Here is a 15,223-nt window from a genome sequence, read left to right as displayed (position 1 = left end):
GTTCAGTCTGCTTTCCAACAGACACAAATTCACCTTTCAGCAGGACAATAATCTAAAACACAAGGCCAAATATACACTGGAGTTGCTTACCAAGATGACATTGAATGTTCCTGAGTAGCGTTGTTAGAGTGTTTAGGTAGCCATTTCCAGCAGTCAATGACCTAAAGCACCCTCTTTGGTCTCTTGGGATGAATATTATCAATACTTTTCATAATTTCATAATTAATCAAGATTATTTCAGAAAACCCGATAAAAATCTGGTGTTTCTATGTCAAACAGTTCTGTTATATTTCAGTCTTCTGTGATGTATATAAAGTGTTATATTAGGTGCAAACTCAACATTGAATATATTTCAACGTTATATCTGACATGTTACAGGTGTCTTCTTTTTTCTAAGCCCATAAGCATGTGTGTGAGGTCTATATTTCTGTTTCAAAGTAGATTTGTTTAAGAACACCAAGAATCACTCTGTGACCCTGCAGTAAAATATTCAATCGGCTTGAAAATATATGGCAATGCTTGAAAATGGCTGTCTAGGAATGATCAACAATCAACTTGACAGAGCTTGAAGGATTTAAAAAATAATAATGGGTAAATATAGTACAATCTAGGTGTGGAAAGCTCTTAGAGACTTACCCAAAAAGACTCTGTAATCGCCACCAAGGTTGCTTCTACAAAGTATTGACTCAGGGTTGTGAGTACTTATGGAAATTAGATATTTCTGTATTTTATTTTCAATATATTCGGAAAAAAAATCTAAAAACATGTTGTCATGAATTCATGCTTTCACAACAAAATGTGGATTAAGTGAAGGGGTGTGAATACTCTCTGAAGGCTCTGTGTATGGAAGTAGGGCATCATGGGAATACGATGATGTTTAAAACACATGTATGGTCTCGCTGGAGAGTTTCTCAGGTAAGTTTTGAGCCGGAGCAAGTGACTAGAGAATCTGACTTCAGAAACTGAAAAAAGATTCAATCAATGTCTCACAGAGGGTGAGTTTTCTAGGATGGCTTTGAGCCTGAATGGAGTGGTGGAGAGGAACTTGAGAGGAAAACAGTGATTCATCTCTTTCATCTCTATTGGCTGGTGGTAGTTAAGGTAGTCCCTGTCTCTATTGGCTGGTGGTAGTTAAGGTAGTCCCTGTCTCTATTGGCTGGTGGTAGTTAAGGTAGTCCCTGTCTCTATTGGCTGGTGGTAGTTAAGGTAGTCCCTGTCTCTATTGGCTGGTGGTAGTTAAGGTAGTCCCTGTCTCTATTGGCTGGTGGTAGTTAAGGTAGTCCCTGTCTCTATTGGCTGGTGGTAGTTAAGGTAGTCCCTGTCTCTATTGGCTGGTGGTAGTTAAGGTAGTCCCTGTCTCTATTGGCTGGTGGTAGTTAAGGTAGTCCCTGTCTCTATTGGCTGGTGGTAGTTAAGGTAATCCCTGTCTCTATTGGCTGGTGGTAGTTAAGGTAGTCCCTGTCTCTATTGGCTGGTGGTAGTTAAGGTAGTCCCTGTCTCTATTGGCTGGTGGTAGTTAAGGTAGTCCCTGTCTCTATTGGCTGGTGGTAGTTAAGGTAGTCCCTGTCTCTATTGGCTGGTGGTAGTCAAGGTAGTCCCTGTCTCTATTGGCTGGTGGTAGTCAAGGTAGTCCCTGTCTCTATGGGTTGGTGGTAGTCAAGGAAGTCAGTCGTCTCGACGACAGCATACTAAGACCCCTCCTCCCCAGAGTGAAACGTAGCCAGTCGGTAGGGTATAAATAGAAGCTGTGGTGTGTGTGTGTGTGTGTGTGTGTGTGTGTGTGTGTGTGTGTGTGTGTGTGTGTGTGTGTGTGTGTGTGTGTGTGTGTGAGACAAGGGCAGAGACGAGACACGCTTCTCTGTGAATAAGGAACACAAGGAGAGGTAGTGGAGGGGAGGGAGGAGAGGAGAGGGGAGAATAAAGGGGACTGCTCTGGCTCTCTGTCTGTATGTAGACCACTGGTAGGAGGAACAGCAGCTGAACGGTAGACTGGGACCAGATGGCATGGCCGTGGTCTGCCATAAGCATAACTGTATAGACATCCAACAGTACTCACAGTACTTGAAAGGAGAGATTAACATAATGTCTACTGTGTTCAGTTAACTTTATGTCAGTTAGTCAAAAAGAATCAGACCCTTGACACAGATCATTCCTGAGTCCATAGCAAGACTGTTCCCCATGACTTACTCAGTGTAGGAACTCACATTACCACCGATGAAGAGAAGAGGAGAGGAGAGGAGAGGAGAGGAGAGGAGAGGAGAGGAGAGGAGAGACAAATATGAAGGAACCCCCAGCTGACTAGTACTCCTTGTGGGTTAATGCCAAATCAGTCAAGCGTTCCACAGGTGGTTTAATCAAGCCATTACCCAGGAGCCTCTGCTCTCATTAGCCAGCCGCACCAAAAGGTCACTGCTCCCAAAGGGTGGGGCAGAACAGGGGCAGCCAGTCTGAATCCCCCCTCCTCAACGTCATACCACTCCTCCCCCCCCCTGCTCTGCCTCCCCTCCTCCCCCTCTCCCTCCTCCTCCCCCTGCTCTACCTCCCCTCCCCCTCTCCCTCCTCCTCCCCCTCTCCTCTCTCTCCTCCTCCCTCTGCTCTGCCTCCCCTACTCTACCTCCCCTCCCCCTCCTCCTCCCCCTTTCCTTCTCCTCCCCCTCTCCTCTCCCTCCTCCTCCCTCTGCTCTGCCTCCCCTCCTCCTCCCCCTGCTCTACCTCCCCTCCCCCTCCTCCTCTTCTCCCACCTCCTCCCCCCTCACCCTCCTCCTCTTCTCCCACCTCCTTCCCCCTCACCCTCCTCCTCTCCCTCCTCCTCCCCCTTTCCCTCCTCCTCCCCTTCATCAAGTAATACATGACTAATTCACTATAGTGTTTACAAAGCATTAATAAACCCTTTAACCATACAGTATGTCCTATACAGAAAGAGACCATGTTAAGTCTCTCCCCCAGTGCTTCCTTTGGAAATCGGGAGGTGCCGGAACCAAAAGAAAATCCCATTACAATAAGGCATTGCATATCATGATATTTGCGTAGTGGCATAGAGCTGTAGAGTAGAAGCCTTTACTGAAGTTGCCCACATGGGGAACATTTGTAGTAGCCTCGGGTCTGGGAAAAACGTGTCATTTTATAAACGCATTTCATGCAATTCCACGTATTTTACATTACTGGAGACTTTGGTAGAATATTATTTTATACCTCACAAATGATGGAAAAGGTAGGCTACACTGACACTGACAAACTGAGATCAATAAAAACAACCTTGTCTTGAATCCATCAATAGCCCAGAACAAGGTGTGTGGAGAGACATGCTGTAGGCTACAGTATGAGGAGGAAATTATAGTCCTAAAAATGCTTTCCAGTTTTACTGACTCACCCAATGATACGTAGCTCACTAGCTGGTGATGGGAGATGCGCTCATGCCAACAGCCTCTCTCTCTCTCTTATTTTACATTTTAAAGCAGTATTTGGAAGTACAGCAGATAAATATGTTGGTAGCCTACAGCATAGAGTCTTCTCTTTTCAGCGTGAGCCATCTGCTTTCCAACCTGTGTTTTCCCTCCATTGTATTTGAAATATTGAGAAAGGCCTGTTTGGTCTGCATGCTGTTTGTTCACTGACAGATTTGCCGCTCGTTCCCCACAGCTAGGCTATTCCATGTTATTGGGCTACAATCCACAGCTAGGCTATTCCATGTTATTGGGCTACAATCCACAGCTAGGCTATTATTCCATGTTATTGGGCTACAATCCACAGCTAGGCTATTCCATGTTATTGGGCTACAATCCACAGCTAGGCTATTCCATGTTATTGGGCTACAATCCACAGCTAGGCTATTCCATGTTATTGGGCTACAATCCACAGCTAGGCTATTCCTTGTTATTGGGCTACAATCCACAGCTAGGCTATTCCATGCTATTGGGCTACAATCCACAGCTAGGCTATTCCATGTTATTGGGCTACAATCCACAGCTAGGCTATTCCATGTTATTGGGCTACAATCCACAGCTAGGTTATTCCGTGTTATTGGGCTACAATCCACAGCTAGACTATTCCTTGTTATTGAGCTACAATCCACAGCTAGGCTATTCCATGTTAATGGGCTACAATCCACACCTAGGTTATTCCAAGTTATTGAGCTACAATCCACAGTTAGGCTATTCCTTGTTATTGGTCTACAATCCACAGCTAGGCTATTCCATGTTATTGGGCTACAATCCACAGCTAGGCTATTCCTTTATATTGGGCTACAATCCACAGCTAGGCTATTCCTTGTTATTGAGCTACAATCCACAGCTAGGCTATTCCATGTTAATGGGCTACAATCCACACCTAGGTTATTCCAAGTTATTGGGCTACAATCCACAGCTAGGCTATTCCATGTTATTGGGCTACAATCCACACCTAGGTTATTCCAAGTTATTGGGCTACAATCCACAGCTAGGCTATTATTCCATGTTATTGGGCTACAATCACAGCTAGGCTATTATTCCATGTTATTGGGCTACAATCCACAGCTAGGCTATTTAAAAAAAATAAGCTATTGATCCTCTGTGGCTAAATTATAGGCCTTCTGGTGGTGTAGTATTCTGAATGATTTCATTTCTTTCTGAACAGACAGCAGTATTTATATAACTTTGGCAGGTGTATTTCAGTGTATCAGGAGTGTTGCAGTTTCTCCAGAACCCTTCATACAGCTGTGATTCTATAAGGAAATAAATGATGAAGTGCAACGCTGGAGAGATGAGAGTTGCAGGTTCATGTCTATCAGAGCAGAGAGGGAGAGAGATCATAGAAAGTGAATTTCATTTTAGTTATGTGAGAGAGAGATACAGGCACGATTCTCATACAGGCACGGCCACCCGTTGGTCTCACACATACACAGTGGCGACCCGTCATTCAGGGCAGGTGAGGCAGAGCAAAAAATGTCATTAAATATCATATCAGTTCGCAAACAATGTAAAAAATATATATAACATTTAATAAAGCCGCATACAAACATGGTCTCTTTTTGTTTTCTTGAGTAAAGCAGCTCCAAAATGCAGGTGTTTCAGCCCAGCTCAGTGCTTTCTGTGGTGGTGGGAAAGGCAGCAGAAAATATGGAAAGTTGCGCCGTGATTTGCTCAGTGTTCTGTCACTCATGGGGACACCTCGTCACCGCCAAGTAAAAGGATAGACCTCGAAAAGTCTAGCCCCTCGGGTGCTGCCTTAGAGTTACATTAGAAGTGCCCATCCAAGAAGGCTCAACGTCATTGGCCACAGATAAAATGACATCAAATCAAGTATCTACAGTAGCTTTTTTATCTACAGTACAGGAGGCCTTTAGCCTTTTGGTAGGCCGTCATTGTAAATAAGAATTTGTTCTTCACTGACCTGCCTAGTTAAATAAAGGTCAAATAAAAAATGTAAACATTTAAAACACTGATCATGTCAACATCATACTTTCTAAATCTTAGCTAGCAGTGATCATCATCATGAATCAAGTCGACAATCTACCGGCAAATCCTTTTTAATCTTTGTCATATGAAGAGAAATAATGAAGAGAAATTATAGATAAAACGTATCGGTGCTCATCAGCCATTGGACATAAACATTACACAACAAGTTGGAAATCGCAAAATCAACAATGAGTAGTTTGGAAGGAATCAGTAGTTAACTGCAAGCACTGCAAAGCAATCACTAGCCTGCTATTCAGTGGAGTGGCTGTGTGGAACCAAGTCTAAGATTAAGAGTCTCTTTTCCTAGTTTAAAATTATAAACATTCAACATTGACCATGCTGTCAATGAAGCAGGACTTGTGCCGCGCTCAAATCAACTGTTAACTCGGAACTGTAAAATCTGACTTTAGTGAATTCAAGACAACTGGGAACTTGGGGGGAAATGAACTACGACTGGGAAAATACGTTTTGAACTTTATTAAACTCGGAATTGTGATTACGGAACTCTGGCCTCTTTCTGGAGCTACGACCTGAAGATCACTGACGTCGTCATGATTCAACCTTTCTTTTTTCCAGAGTTCCCAGTCATCTTGAAAGCACCATACATCCAGAGAATTCCAGACTTTGATGACAAAGTTTGATGAGAAAATTTGCCCACGAAGGACCACCGCACCACCTTCCTGTTCAAGTGAGCACAGCACAACAAGGTGAGTCCAAAAATGTCTTGTATGCTGCTGCATAAATTATGTAATATATCAAGGAGATATGTATACTGTAGCTAAGAAAGTAATACCAAGTGTATATTGTGTAGTAAGCTGTTAGTAGCTCATGTGCCTCACCCTAATAATTTGGTCTATATTCACCTCTTAATTTCGCCAACTGTTCTGACTTGGTGGCGCACATGTAGCCTATAACCTGTTTTAGAGAAATGTAATCGTTGAATATTGTAAGAGCTTTCATTGTCTGCTTATATGCCCCTTTATTTATCCTACGCTTCTGAGTTGGTGTACAGGGAGAACATTGTAAGAACGGCCCATGTTCTGAATTCTGTCGCTGTACATTTCAAAAGTGCTGAACAAATAGTTATATTGACTACGTCCATCCTAGCTCGCTCATTAATGTCTTAATCGAAATTACGGATTGCCTCTTATCCGCTTGTCGCCCCCTTATGCCATAGTTTGAACATCTCAATTGTCAGTAGAAACCACATTTGTTTAAACAAATCAGCCATATCAGCTATGTTTTTTTTAAAGGCAGTAAATGAGGCTGAATGAACTGTTTCGCTGCCAGACAAGGCTCCGCTGATAGCCAGGTGTAGCAGTGGTAAGGTGTTGGGACTGCTGTTGGGACTCTGCTGTTGGGACAGCTTTATGTAGGCCATAACAGTTTGTGGGCACCGTTTGTCACCGTTATAGTGCAATTAATGTATTGTTTAGTGTTGTGTTGACCCCAGTCAACTTTTCAAAATATTAGGCACAGGCTGAAAATCTAACTTCTTACATTACGTTTGTTTATGGGGGCAGGAGAATTAAGGAAGAGGAAACTCGAATGAACTTTGATCGCTTTTATTATCAATTTTACATTTGCAAAAAGAGAAAATTATTTTTCATGCCACGAGAGTACCCAGATCCAGCTAAATAGGTCCCGGAACAAAAAGTCCCAAACAGAGAGGTGGGATCCGGCTCAAATGAACCACTGCTCTCCTCCCATGAGCCAATTCAAACCAATCAACCCCTCCTGCTTCTGGAACGCTCCGACCATTCAGTCTAGAACCAGGATATATTAGTGACCATTATAATGAAGTCATTATAGAGCAGGACCTCAGGTGGGCCATTAGTAGAAGTAGCCTGTCAATAACGACACACAGAGACACACACACACACACACACAGACGCACGCACACACACACACACACACAGACACACACACACAGACACACACACACACACAGACACACACACACGCACACACAGACACACGCACACGCACACACAGACACACGCACACACATGCACACACACAGACGCACGCACACAGACACACACAGACACACGCACAGACACACGCACAGACACACGCACAGACACACGCACACACACACACACACACACACACACACACACACGGATACAATCAGTTTTCTTTCATTTCCTGCCTCAGACAACCATACATAAGAATGACTAGTTGGCACTTCTCCAGAATCTTTAAATTCATGACTTTGTTTTGGTGCTTCAACAGCTAAGGAAATCAATAACTGATCAGAAAAATCCCTGATTCATTTACGAGACTTTGGCTGTGTTTACGTAGGCAGCCCAATTCTGATCTTTTTTTCACTAATTGGTCTTTTGACCAATCAGATCAGCTCTGAAAAAGATCTGATGTGAAAAGATCTGATGTGATTGGTCAAAAGACCAATTAGTGGAAAAAAGATCAGAATTGGGCTGCCTGTGTAAACACAGCCTTTTTGAAGCAGATGTTCCCTTTTCCACAAATCACTCTGAGTTATTCAGCGACAAAGTCATATGGTTTTGTCGCCGGGAACAAATATACACACACACACACACACACACATCAATAAAAACAACAAAATCTAAGTGCAAGTCATACGTAAAAGTTGTACAACTTACAATCAACATGCAGGGCCAGGGACGATAATATGAACACATTAAACATTGACTGTTTCTGTATCCCAAATAGCACCCTATTCCCTATATAGTTCACTATGTAGAGAATAGGTTTCCATTTGGGACACCGCCAATCCTCTCCTCAGACTCTACAGTTCCTCCAAGCCTGAGGAGCCCAAACTGCCAAGTTCTCTGACTGCAGTGATTGAGTCTACTAAACATGAACAGACAGACAGACTGCAACACAGAGTAACTAAAGTGAGTCATTGCCTGCTTACTGCCAACTCATTCAACACCTGGTTCCTTTTTCCTGCTTACTGCCAACTCATTCAACACCTGGTTCCTTTTTCCTGCTTACTGCCAACTCATTCAACACCTGGTTCCTTTTTCCTGCTTACTGCCAACTCATTCAACACCTGGTTCCTTTTTCCTGCTTACTGCCAACTCATTCAACACCTGGTTCCTTTTTCCTGCTTACTGCCAACTCATTCAACACCTGGTTCCTTTTTCCTGCTTACTGCCAACTCATTCAAACACCTGGTTCCTCTTTCCTGCTTACTGCCAACTCATTCAAACACCTGGTTCCTTTTTCCTGCTTACTGCCAACTCATTCAACACCTGGTTCCTTTTTCCTGCTTACTGCCAACTCATTCAACACCTGGTTCCTTTTTCCTGCTTACTGCCAACTCATTCAAACCCCTGGTTGGTTTGGTAGCCAGCCAAAGTCCTCACTTGTTTCCTCTCAGTGCCACAGTCTGCATTCGTTCTAACCTCATCCCCAGACTCAGGCTCAATTTCTACGGCATGTAGAGAACAGGCTGGGATTACGTTTGTCCTAAATGGTACCTTATTACTTTTGGCCACCCTTTTAGTCACCCTATTTCCTTAGTGGACAAAGTAGAGCACTACATGGGGAATAGGGTGCCACTTTAAATGCAGACACATGCGATCGTGCATCACTGTTCAAAGCTGCGCTCCTGTTGCCATAGAACCCAGTCAGTAAACATAGAGGCGTGTTAAAGACACAGGGTGGAGGGATGCAGTGGTGTTACCATGGAGCTGGGGGGAGAGAGGTCTGTTTCAGACAGCAGGGAGGAGGGGAGGGGGAGGAGGTGAGGAGGGGGTGGAGGAGAGGAGGGGACAGAGGAGAGGAGGGGGAGAGGAGGGGGAGGAGGAGACGAGGGGACAGAGGAGAGGAGGGGACAGAGGAGAGGAGGGGACAGAGGAGAGGGGGAGGGGGAGAGGAGGGGGAGGAGGAGAGGAGGGGACAGAGGAGAGGGGGGGAGAGGAGGGGGAGGAGGAGACGAGGGGACAGAGGAGAGGAGGGGACAGAGGAGAGGAGGGGACAGAGGAGAGGGGGAGGGGGAGAGGAGGGGGAGGAGGAGAGGGGGAGGAGGAGAGGAGGGGAGGAAACGGAGGAGAGGAGGGGACAGAGGAGAGGAGGGGGAGAGGAGGGAGAGGAGGAGTGGAGGGGGAGGAGGAGACGAGGGGACAGAGGAGAGGAGGGGGAGGGGGAGAGGAGGGGACGAGGGGACAGAGGAGAGGAGGGGGGGGAGAGGAGGGGCAGGAGGACAGGAAGAGTTGAACGCCCTACAGTACCCCCTCAAAGATATAAACACACTATCTACAGAAGAACACAAGATGAGAAGGTTGGGTTTCAATCCCTTCTGAAGTCAGCTAGGAACAACTGATGGTGATGATGACCACAGAGAATTTGAAGAAATTCTCAAAAAGACCAAGACATTTTCAATCTGTAGTCTGAGAGGTGCACGTGTGAAAAGTAACATCACACACAATGGGACCAGAGAGCTTACCGGACCAACTGAGAAGGAAAGACACCTTCACTCACACAGACGTTTGGTCTTTCTGTCCCAAAGGGGTCATTTTGTCATCTCTGTTCCTCTTCATCACAGTAGAGGTTCTCTTTGTGAGTGATGATGAGGCTATGTCTCTAGAATAGACTTGGACAGGTGTAGATCCTCTTACACTTGCTGTCTTTTATGAAAGTTAAACTCATTATTTAAGTCTGTGATTTTTTGCCATGTCTTTGGAATAGAAAATAGCAAGAATGTTATTTGGTCTTTAGAATACAAAACGTTTGTTTACATTAACATAGTTTAAAAAACAGGCAACCATTAACATAATATCCATCTACCTCATGTCAACAAACTGAGACTGGGAACTTTTCCAGACAGACACTTTGCCTAGCTACTGTATCGATCGTTCACAGCTCTGCATTCAGTAAACGCTGTGGCGACTATAAAGTCTAGAGCTCCTTCCCAGAGTTCTCCTTCCCAGAGTTCTCCTTCTAGAGTTTTAGGCATTTACCTTTGGGTTCAGCACCAGCTGCTGTTCATCAAAGTGCAGCAGAGCCACGGAGTTCGACTCGGAATTATTGACGAATATCTGCAGACACGGATACAGCGAGGTCCCCTTGCAGTCCGACCCGCACGTGAACACGCACTCGAACATCTCCTCCGGTCTGAGCACGGACACCACCGTGCAGTTGGCCGGTTTGCTCTGCATGCTCTGTAGAGTTGGACTGAGCCAGCAGAACCCGAGGATAAAGAGGGACAGGATGCCACAGACGATGAGGAACAGTCCTAGTCGGATACTCTTATCCTCCGCCTCCGAGTACTCGTATGACACCCTCATTTTCGCCATTATGCTCCTCGTAGGTCTGAAAAGAGCTCGAAAGTGACGGAGAGGAGAGCTGGAGAGGGGGCTCTCTCTCTCTATATATATGCGCTGTGTTGCCCCAAACACTGGTAGCCTCTAGGAAAATGTCCCTTTCACTCAACCGGACTCCTCGCTCTCTCTTCTGTATGTTCTATTTCTTTCTCACCCCGGTGTCAACGAGGAGAACTTTGCGAAAGCGGAGCAGCTGCGGTCCAGCCTGTGCCTGCCCCCCCTCCTCCCCTCGCTCTTATGCGCGTGATATCTACTTCATATCGCAACGGTCCGTAGAGATTTGGGTTTTGCTGAAAGGCTGGATGTTGCATCTGGGATTAGGTTCGGAGTGAATGCCCCTCCCTTGGCTGGCGATCAGATGTTGCGCAGCAGCGGTCCCTCGCCGTCGCTGGATCCGACATCCATCACTTCGCTGTGGACAAACTGGTCTACTGTGTCCCTTTGGAGATGGAGACAGCTCTCTCTGGTCTGAGGACCAGCCTATATAACCTGAGGCGAGGAGCTTTCTAGAGTTAAAAATAGGTCTCTTCTGCCGACACCAATGTTTCCAACTTCATTACGCTGATTGGACGGTATTGTTTTGCTGCATCCCTACAGGGTGAACCTGTTGACAGTGTAGGCTAGCTAGTTACTGTTAACACGTTCAATAACACAAATAATGACCTACGTCATTAAGCTTTGGACACATGATAACTTGGCTTGGCGTACAAAAACAGAGCTTATAGTTGACCAATCAAAAAGCAAGCATTATGCCATGCGAGTTTTAACGTAATCAGCAGTGTCCGCCAACGATTACGGTGGTGTACGGTGCTCGGTGGCGTGCACGTGGCAGAAAAGCCTAAAGCTAGTCTGCATCTGTTCGTTCCTAGATATACAGAATCATTTTTGAGGCTTTCTTGAATAGCACATAGAAACACGCACATAAACACACGCACATAGCGTTTTATCGTACGGGCCATTAACCAGTGGTAATTCCATTCACTGCATCTTTATAGAGACCCAGTTTACTCTCTGAAATTGTTTTAGGTTTTTTTGTGAAATTATTGGAACACGCTTGTCAACTCTGATTTGTATCTTTTAATGGAAAATGACAAAAGTTTAGCAAGTGTAGTGTTGAATAATAATGGAAATTGTTTTCATAAAAGTAATGACTATTTTTTATTAATTAAGGATTTACAGATGATGCTGACATTTAGATGCAGGGACAAATCAGTATCACTATAGCCTACTACACAATCAACCTTGGTTATATGTTAACCTTCTCCCCAGGCTCAGTTACAGAGAGGCTGGACTGGGGATCCTACTACACAATCCACCTTGGTTATATGTTAACCTTCTCCCCAGGCTCAGTTACAGAGAGGCTGGACTGGGGATCCTACTACACAATCCACCTTGGTTATATGTTAACCTTCTCCCCAGGCTCAGTTACAGAGAGGCTGGACTGGGGATCCTACCACACAATCAACCTTGGTTATATCTTAACCTTCTCCCAGGCTCAGTTACAGAGAGGCTGGACTGGGGATCCTACTACACAATCCACCTTGGTTATATGTTAACCTTCTCCCCAGGCTCAGTTACAGAGAGGCTGGACTGGGGATCCTACCACACAATCAACCTTGGTTATATCTTAACCTTCTCCCAGGCTCAGTTACAGAGAGGCTGGACTGGGGATCCTACTACACAATCAACCTTGGTTATATGTTAACCTTCTCCCCAGGCTCAGTTACAGAGAGGCTGGACTGGGGATCCTACCACACAATCAACCTTGGTTATATGTTAACCTTCTCCCCAGGCTCAGTTACAGAGAGGCTGGACTGGGGATCCTACTACACAATCAACCTTGGTTATATGTTAACCTTCTCCCCAGGCTCAGTTACAGAGGCTGGACTGGGGATCCTACTACACAATCAACCTTGGTTATAGCTCAACCTTCTCCCAGGCTCAGTTACAGAGAGGCTGGACTGGGGATCCTACTACACAATCAACCTTGGTTATATGTTAACCTTCTCCCCAGGCTCAGTTACAGAGAGGCTGGACTGGGGATCCTACCACACAATCAACCTTGGTTATATGTTAACCTTCTCCCCAGGCTCAGTTACAGAGAGGCTGGACTGGGGATCCTACTACACAATCAACCTTGGTTATATGTTAACCTTCTCCCCAGGCTCAGTTACAGAGGCTGGACTGGGGATCCTACTACACAATCAACCTTGGTTATAGCTCAACCTTCTCCCAGGCTCAGTTACAGAGAGGCTGGACTGGGGATCCTACTACACAATCAACCTTGGTTATATGTTAACCTTCTCCCCAGGCTCAGTTACAGAGAGGCTGGACTGGGGATGAGATTATTTCCATCCCAATTCCAATCTCTGTTTCTATCCACACATGCCCAGTTTGTTGTCCCTAATCTGTGAATATAACAGAGGCCATTAAAGTAACCTTCCCTGGACCTGATGACTGGCCAAGTCTTTAGCTCAGAGGGCTATTGTGCCTTGCAGAATACCCCGATTCAAACCCGGGTTCAGTTGGATACATAAGGATTAGAATAGCAGGAACTAAGCATGACTGGTACCTTGGTTGCATCTTTAGACTTACCGCGCCGCCAGGCTCAATTTTGGGGGGGATGCATGCCAGCAAAGCCACTACACAACACAACACTAAACAATACATTAATTGCACTATAACGGTGACAAACGGTGCCCACAAACTGTTATGGCCTACATAAAGCTGTCCCAACAGCAGAGTCCCAACAGCAGTCCCAACACCTTACCACTGCTACACCTGGCTATCAGCGGAGCCTTGTCTGGCAGCGAAACAGTTCATTCAGCCTCATTTACTGCCTTTGAAGAAAACATAGCTGATATGGCTGACTTGTTTAAACAAATGTGGTTTCTACTGACAATTGAGATGTTCAAACTATGGCATAAGGGGGCGACAAGCGGATAAGAGGCAATCCATAACTTCGATTAAGACATTAATGAGCGAGCTAGGATGGACGTAGTCAATATAACTATTTGTTCAGCACTTTTGAAATGTACAGCGACAGAATTCAGAACATGGGCCGTTCTTACAATGTTCTCCCTGTACACCAACTCAGAAGCGTAGGATAAATAAAGGGGCATATAAGCAGACAATGAAAGCTCTTACAATATTCAATGATTACATTTCTCTAAAACAGGTTATAGGCTACATGTGCGCCACCAAGTCAGAACAGTTGGCGAAATTAAGAGGTGAATATAGACCAAATTATTAGGGTGAGGCACATGAGCTACTAACAGCTTACTACACAATATACACTTGGTATTACTTTCTTAGCTACAGTATACATATCTCCCTGATATATTACATCATTTATGCAGCAGCAGACAATACATTTTTGGACTCACCTTGTTGTGCTGTGCTCACTTGAACAGGAAGGTGGTGCGGTGGTCCTTCGTGGGCAAATTTTCTCATCAAAGTCTGGAATTCTCTGGATGTATGGTGCTTTCAAGATGACTGGGAACTCTGAAAAAAACAAGGTGGAATCATGACGACGTCAGTGATCTTCAGGTCATAGCTCTAGAATGAGGCCAGAGTTCAAAATGTATTTTCCCAGTCGGAGCTTGTTTTTCCTGAGTTCCCAGTTGTCTTGAACTCACTGAAGTCGGATTTCCCAGTTCCGCGTTAACAGTTCTTTTGAACACGGCAAAATGACTTTGACAACATGGCTGATGTTGAATGTTTATCTTTTTAAACTTGGAAAATAGACCCTTAATCCCAGAATTGGGACCACACAGCCACTCCACTGAATAGCAGGCTAGTGATTGCTTTGCAGTGCTTGCAGTTAACTACTGATTCCTTCCAAACCACTCACTGTTGATTTTGCGATTTCCAACTTGTTGTGTAATGTTTATGTCCAATGGCCGATGAGCACCGATACGTTTTATCTATAATTTCTCTTCATTATTTCCCTTCATGTGACAAAGATTAAAAAGGATTTGCCAGTAGATTGTCAACTTGATTCATGATGATGACTGCTAGCTAAGATTTTGAAAGTTGATGTTGACATGATCAGTCCAATCAAAGCTACTCTAGATATAACGTCCTTTGACGTCATTTTATCTGTGGCCAATTACCTTGAGCCTTCTTGAATAGGCACTTCTAATGTAACTCTATGGCAGCACCCAAGGGTCTTGAATTTTCAAGCACTACCCTTAGATTTAGCATTGACGTTGTGTCGCCATGAGTGACAGAACACTGAGCCAATCACGGTGCAACTAGAGAACATTACCAACCCCTACGCTCTGTATTTTCCGCTGGCTGCACCACCACCACAGAAAGCACTGAGCTAGGCTGAAACACCTGCATTTTGGAGCTGTCTTACTCAAGAAAACAAAAAGAGACCATGTTTGTATGCGGCTTTATTAACTCAATGATTTTTTTTACATTGTTTGCAAACTGATATGTGACACGTATTAAAAACAGCCCCCCCCCCCC

At 44.9% G+C, this 15,223-nt stretch overlaps 1 protein-coding gene across 1 annotated transcript in view; it reads right to left on the bottom strand.

The window, feature by feature from the left end:
* Positions 1 to 11,328, bottom strand: part of LOC115189948 (calcium-activated potassium channel subunit beta-4) — a 61,990-nt gene extending 50,662 nt beyond the window's left edge. The window contains exon 1 of the mRNA XM_029748457.1: positions 10,385 to 11,328. Coding sequence (XP_029604317.1) covers positions 10,385 to 10,720 — 336 coding nt within the window. The 5' untranslated portion in view covers positions 10,721 to 11,328. The remainder of the gene's footprint in view (positions 1 to 10,384) is intronic.
* Between the last annotated feature and the right edge of the window lie 3,895 nt (positions 11,329 to 15,223).

This window comes from Salmo trutta, unplaced genomic scaffold (genome assembly GCF_901001165.1).
Source record: "Salmo trutta unplaced genomic scaffold, fSalTru1.1, whole genome shotgun sequence".
Lineage (NCBI taxonomy): Eukaryota > Metazoa > Chordata > Actinopteri > Salmoniformes > Salmonidae > Salmo > Salmo trutta.
The sequence above is the reverse complement of the archived record's forward strand: the minus strand, read 5'-3'. Positions and strand labels throughout refer to the sequence as shown.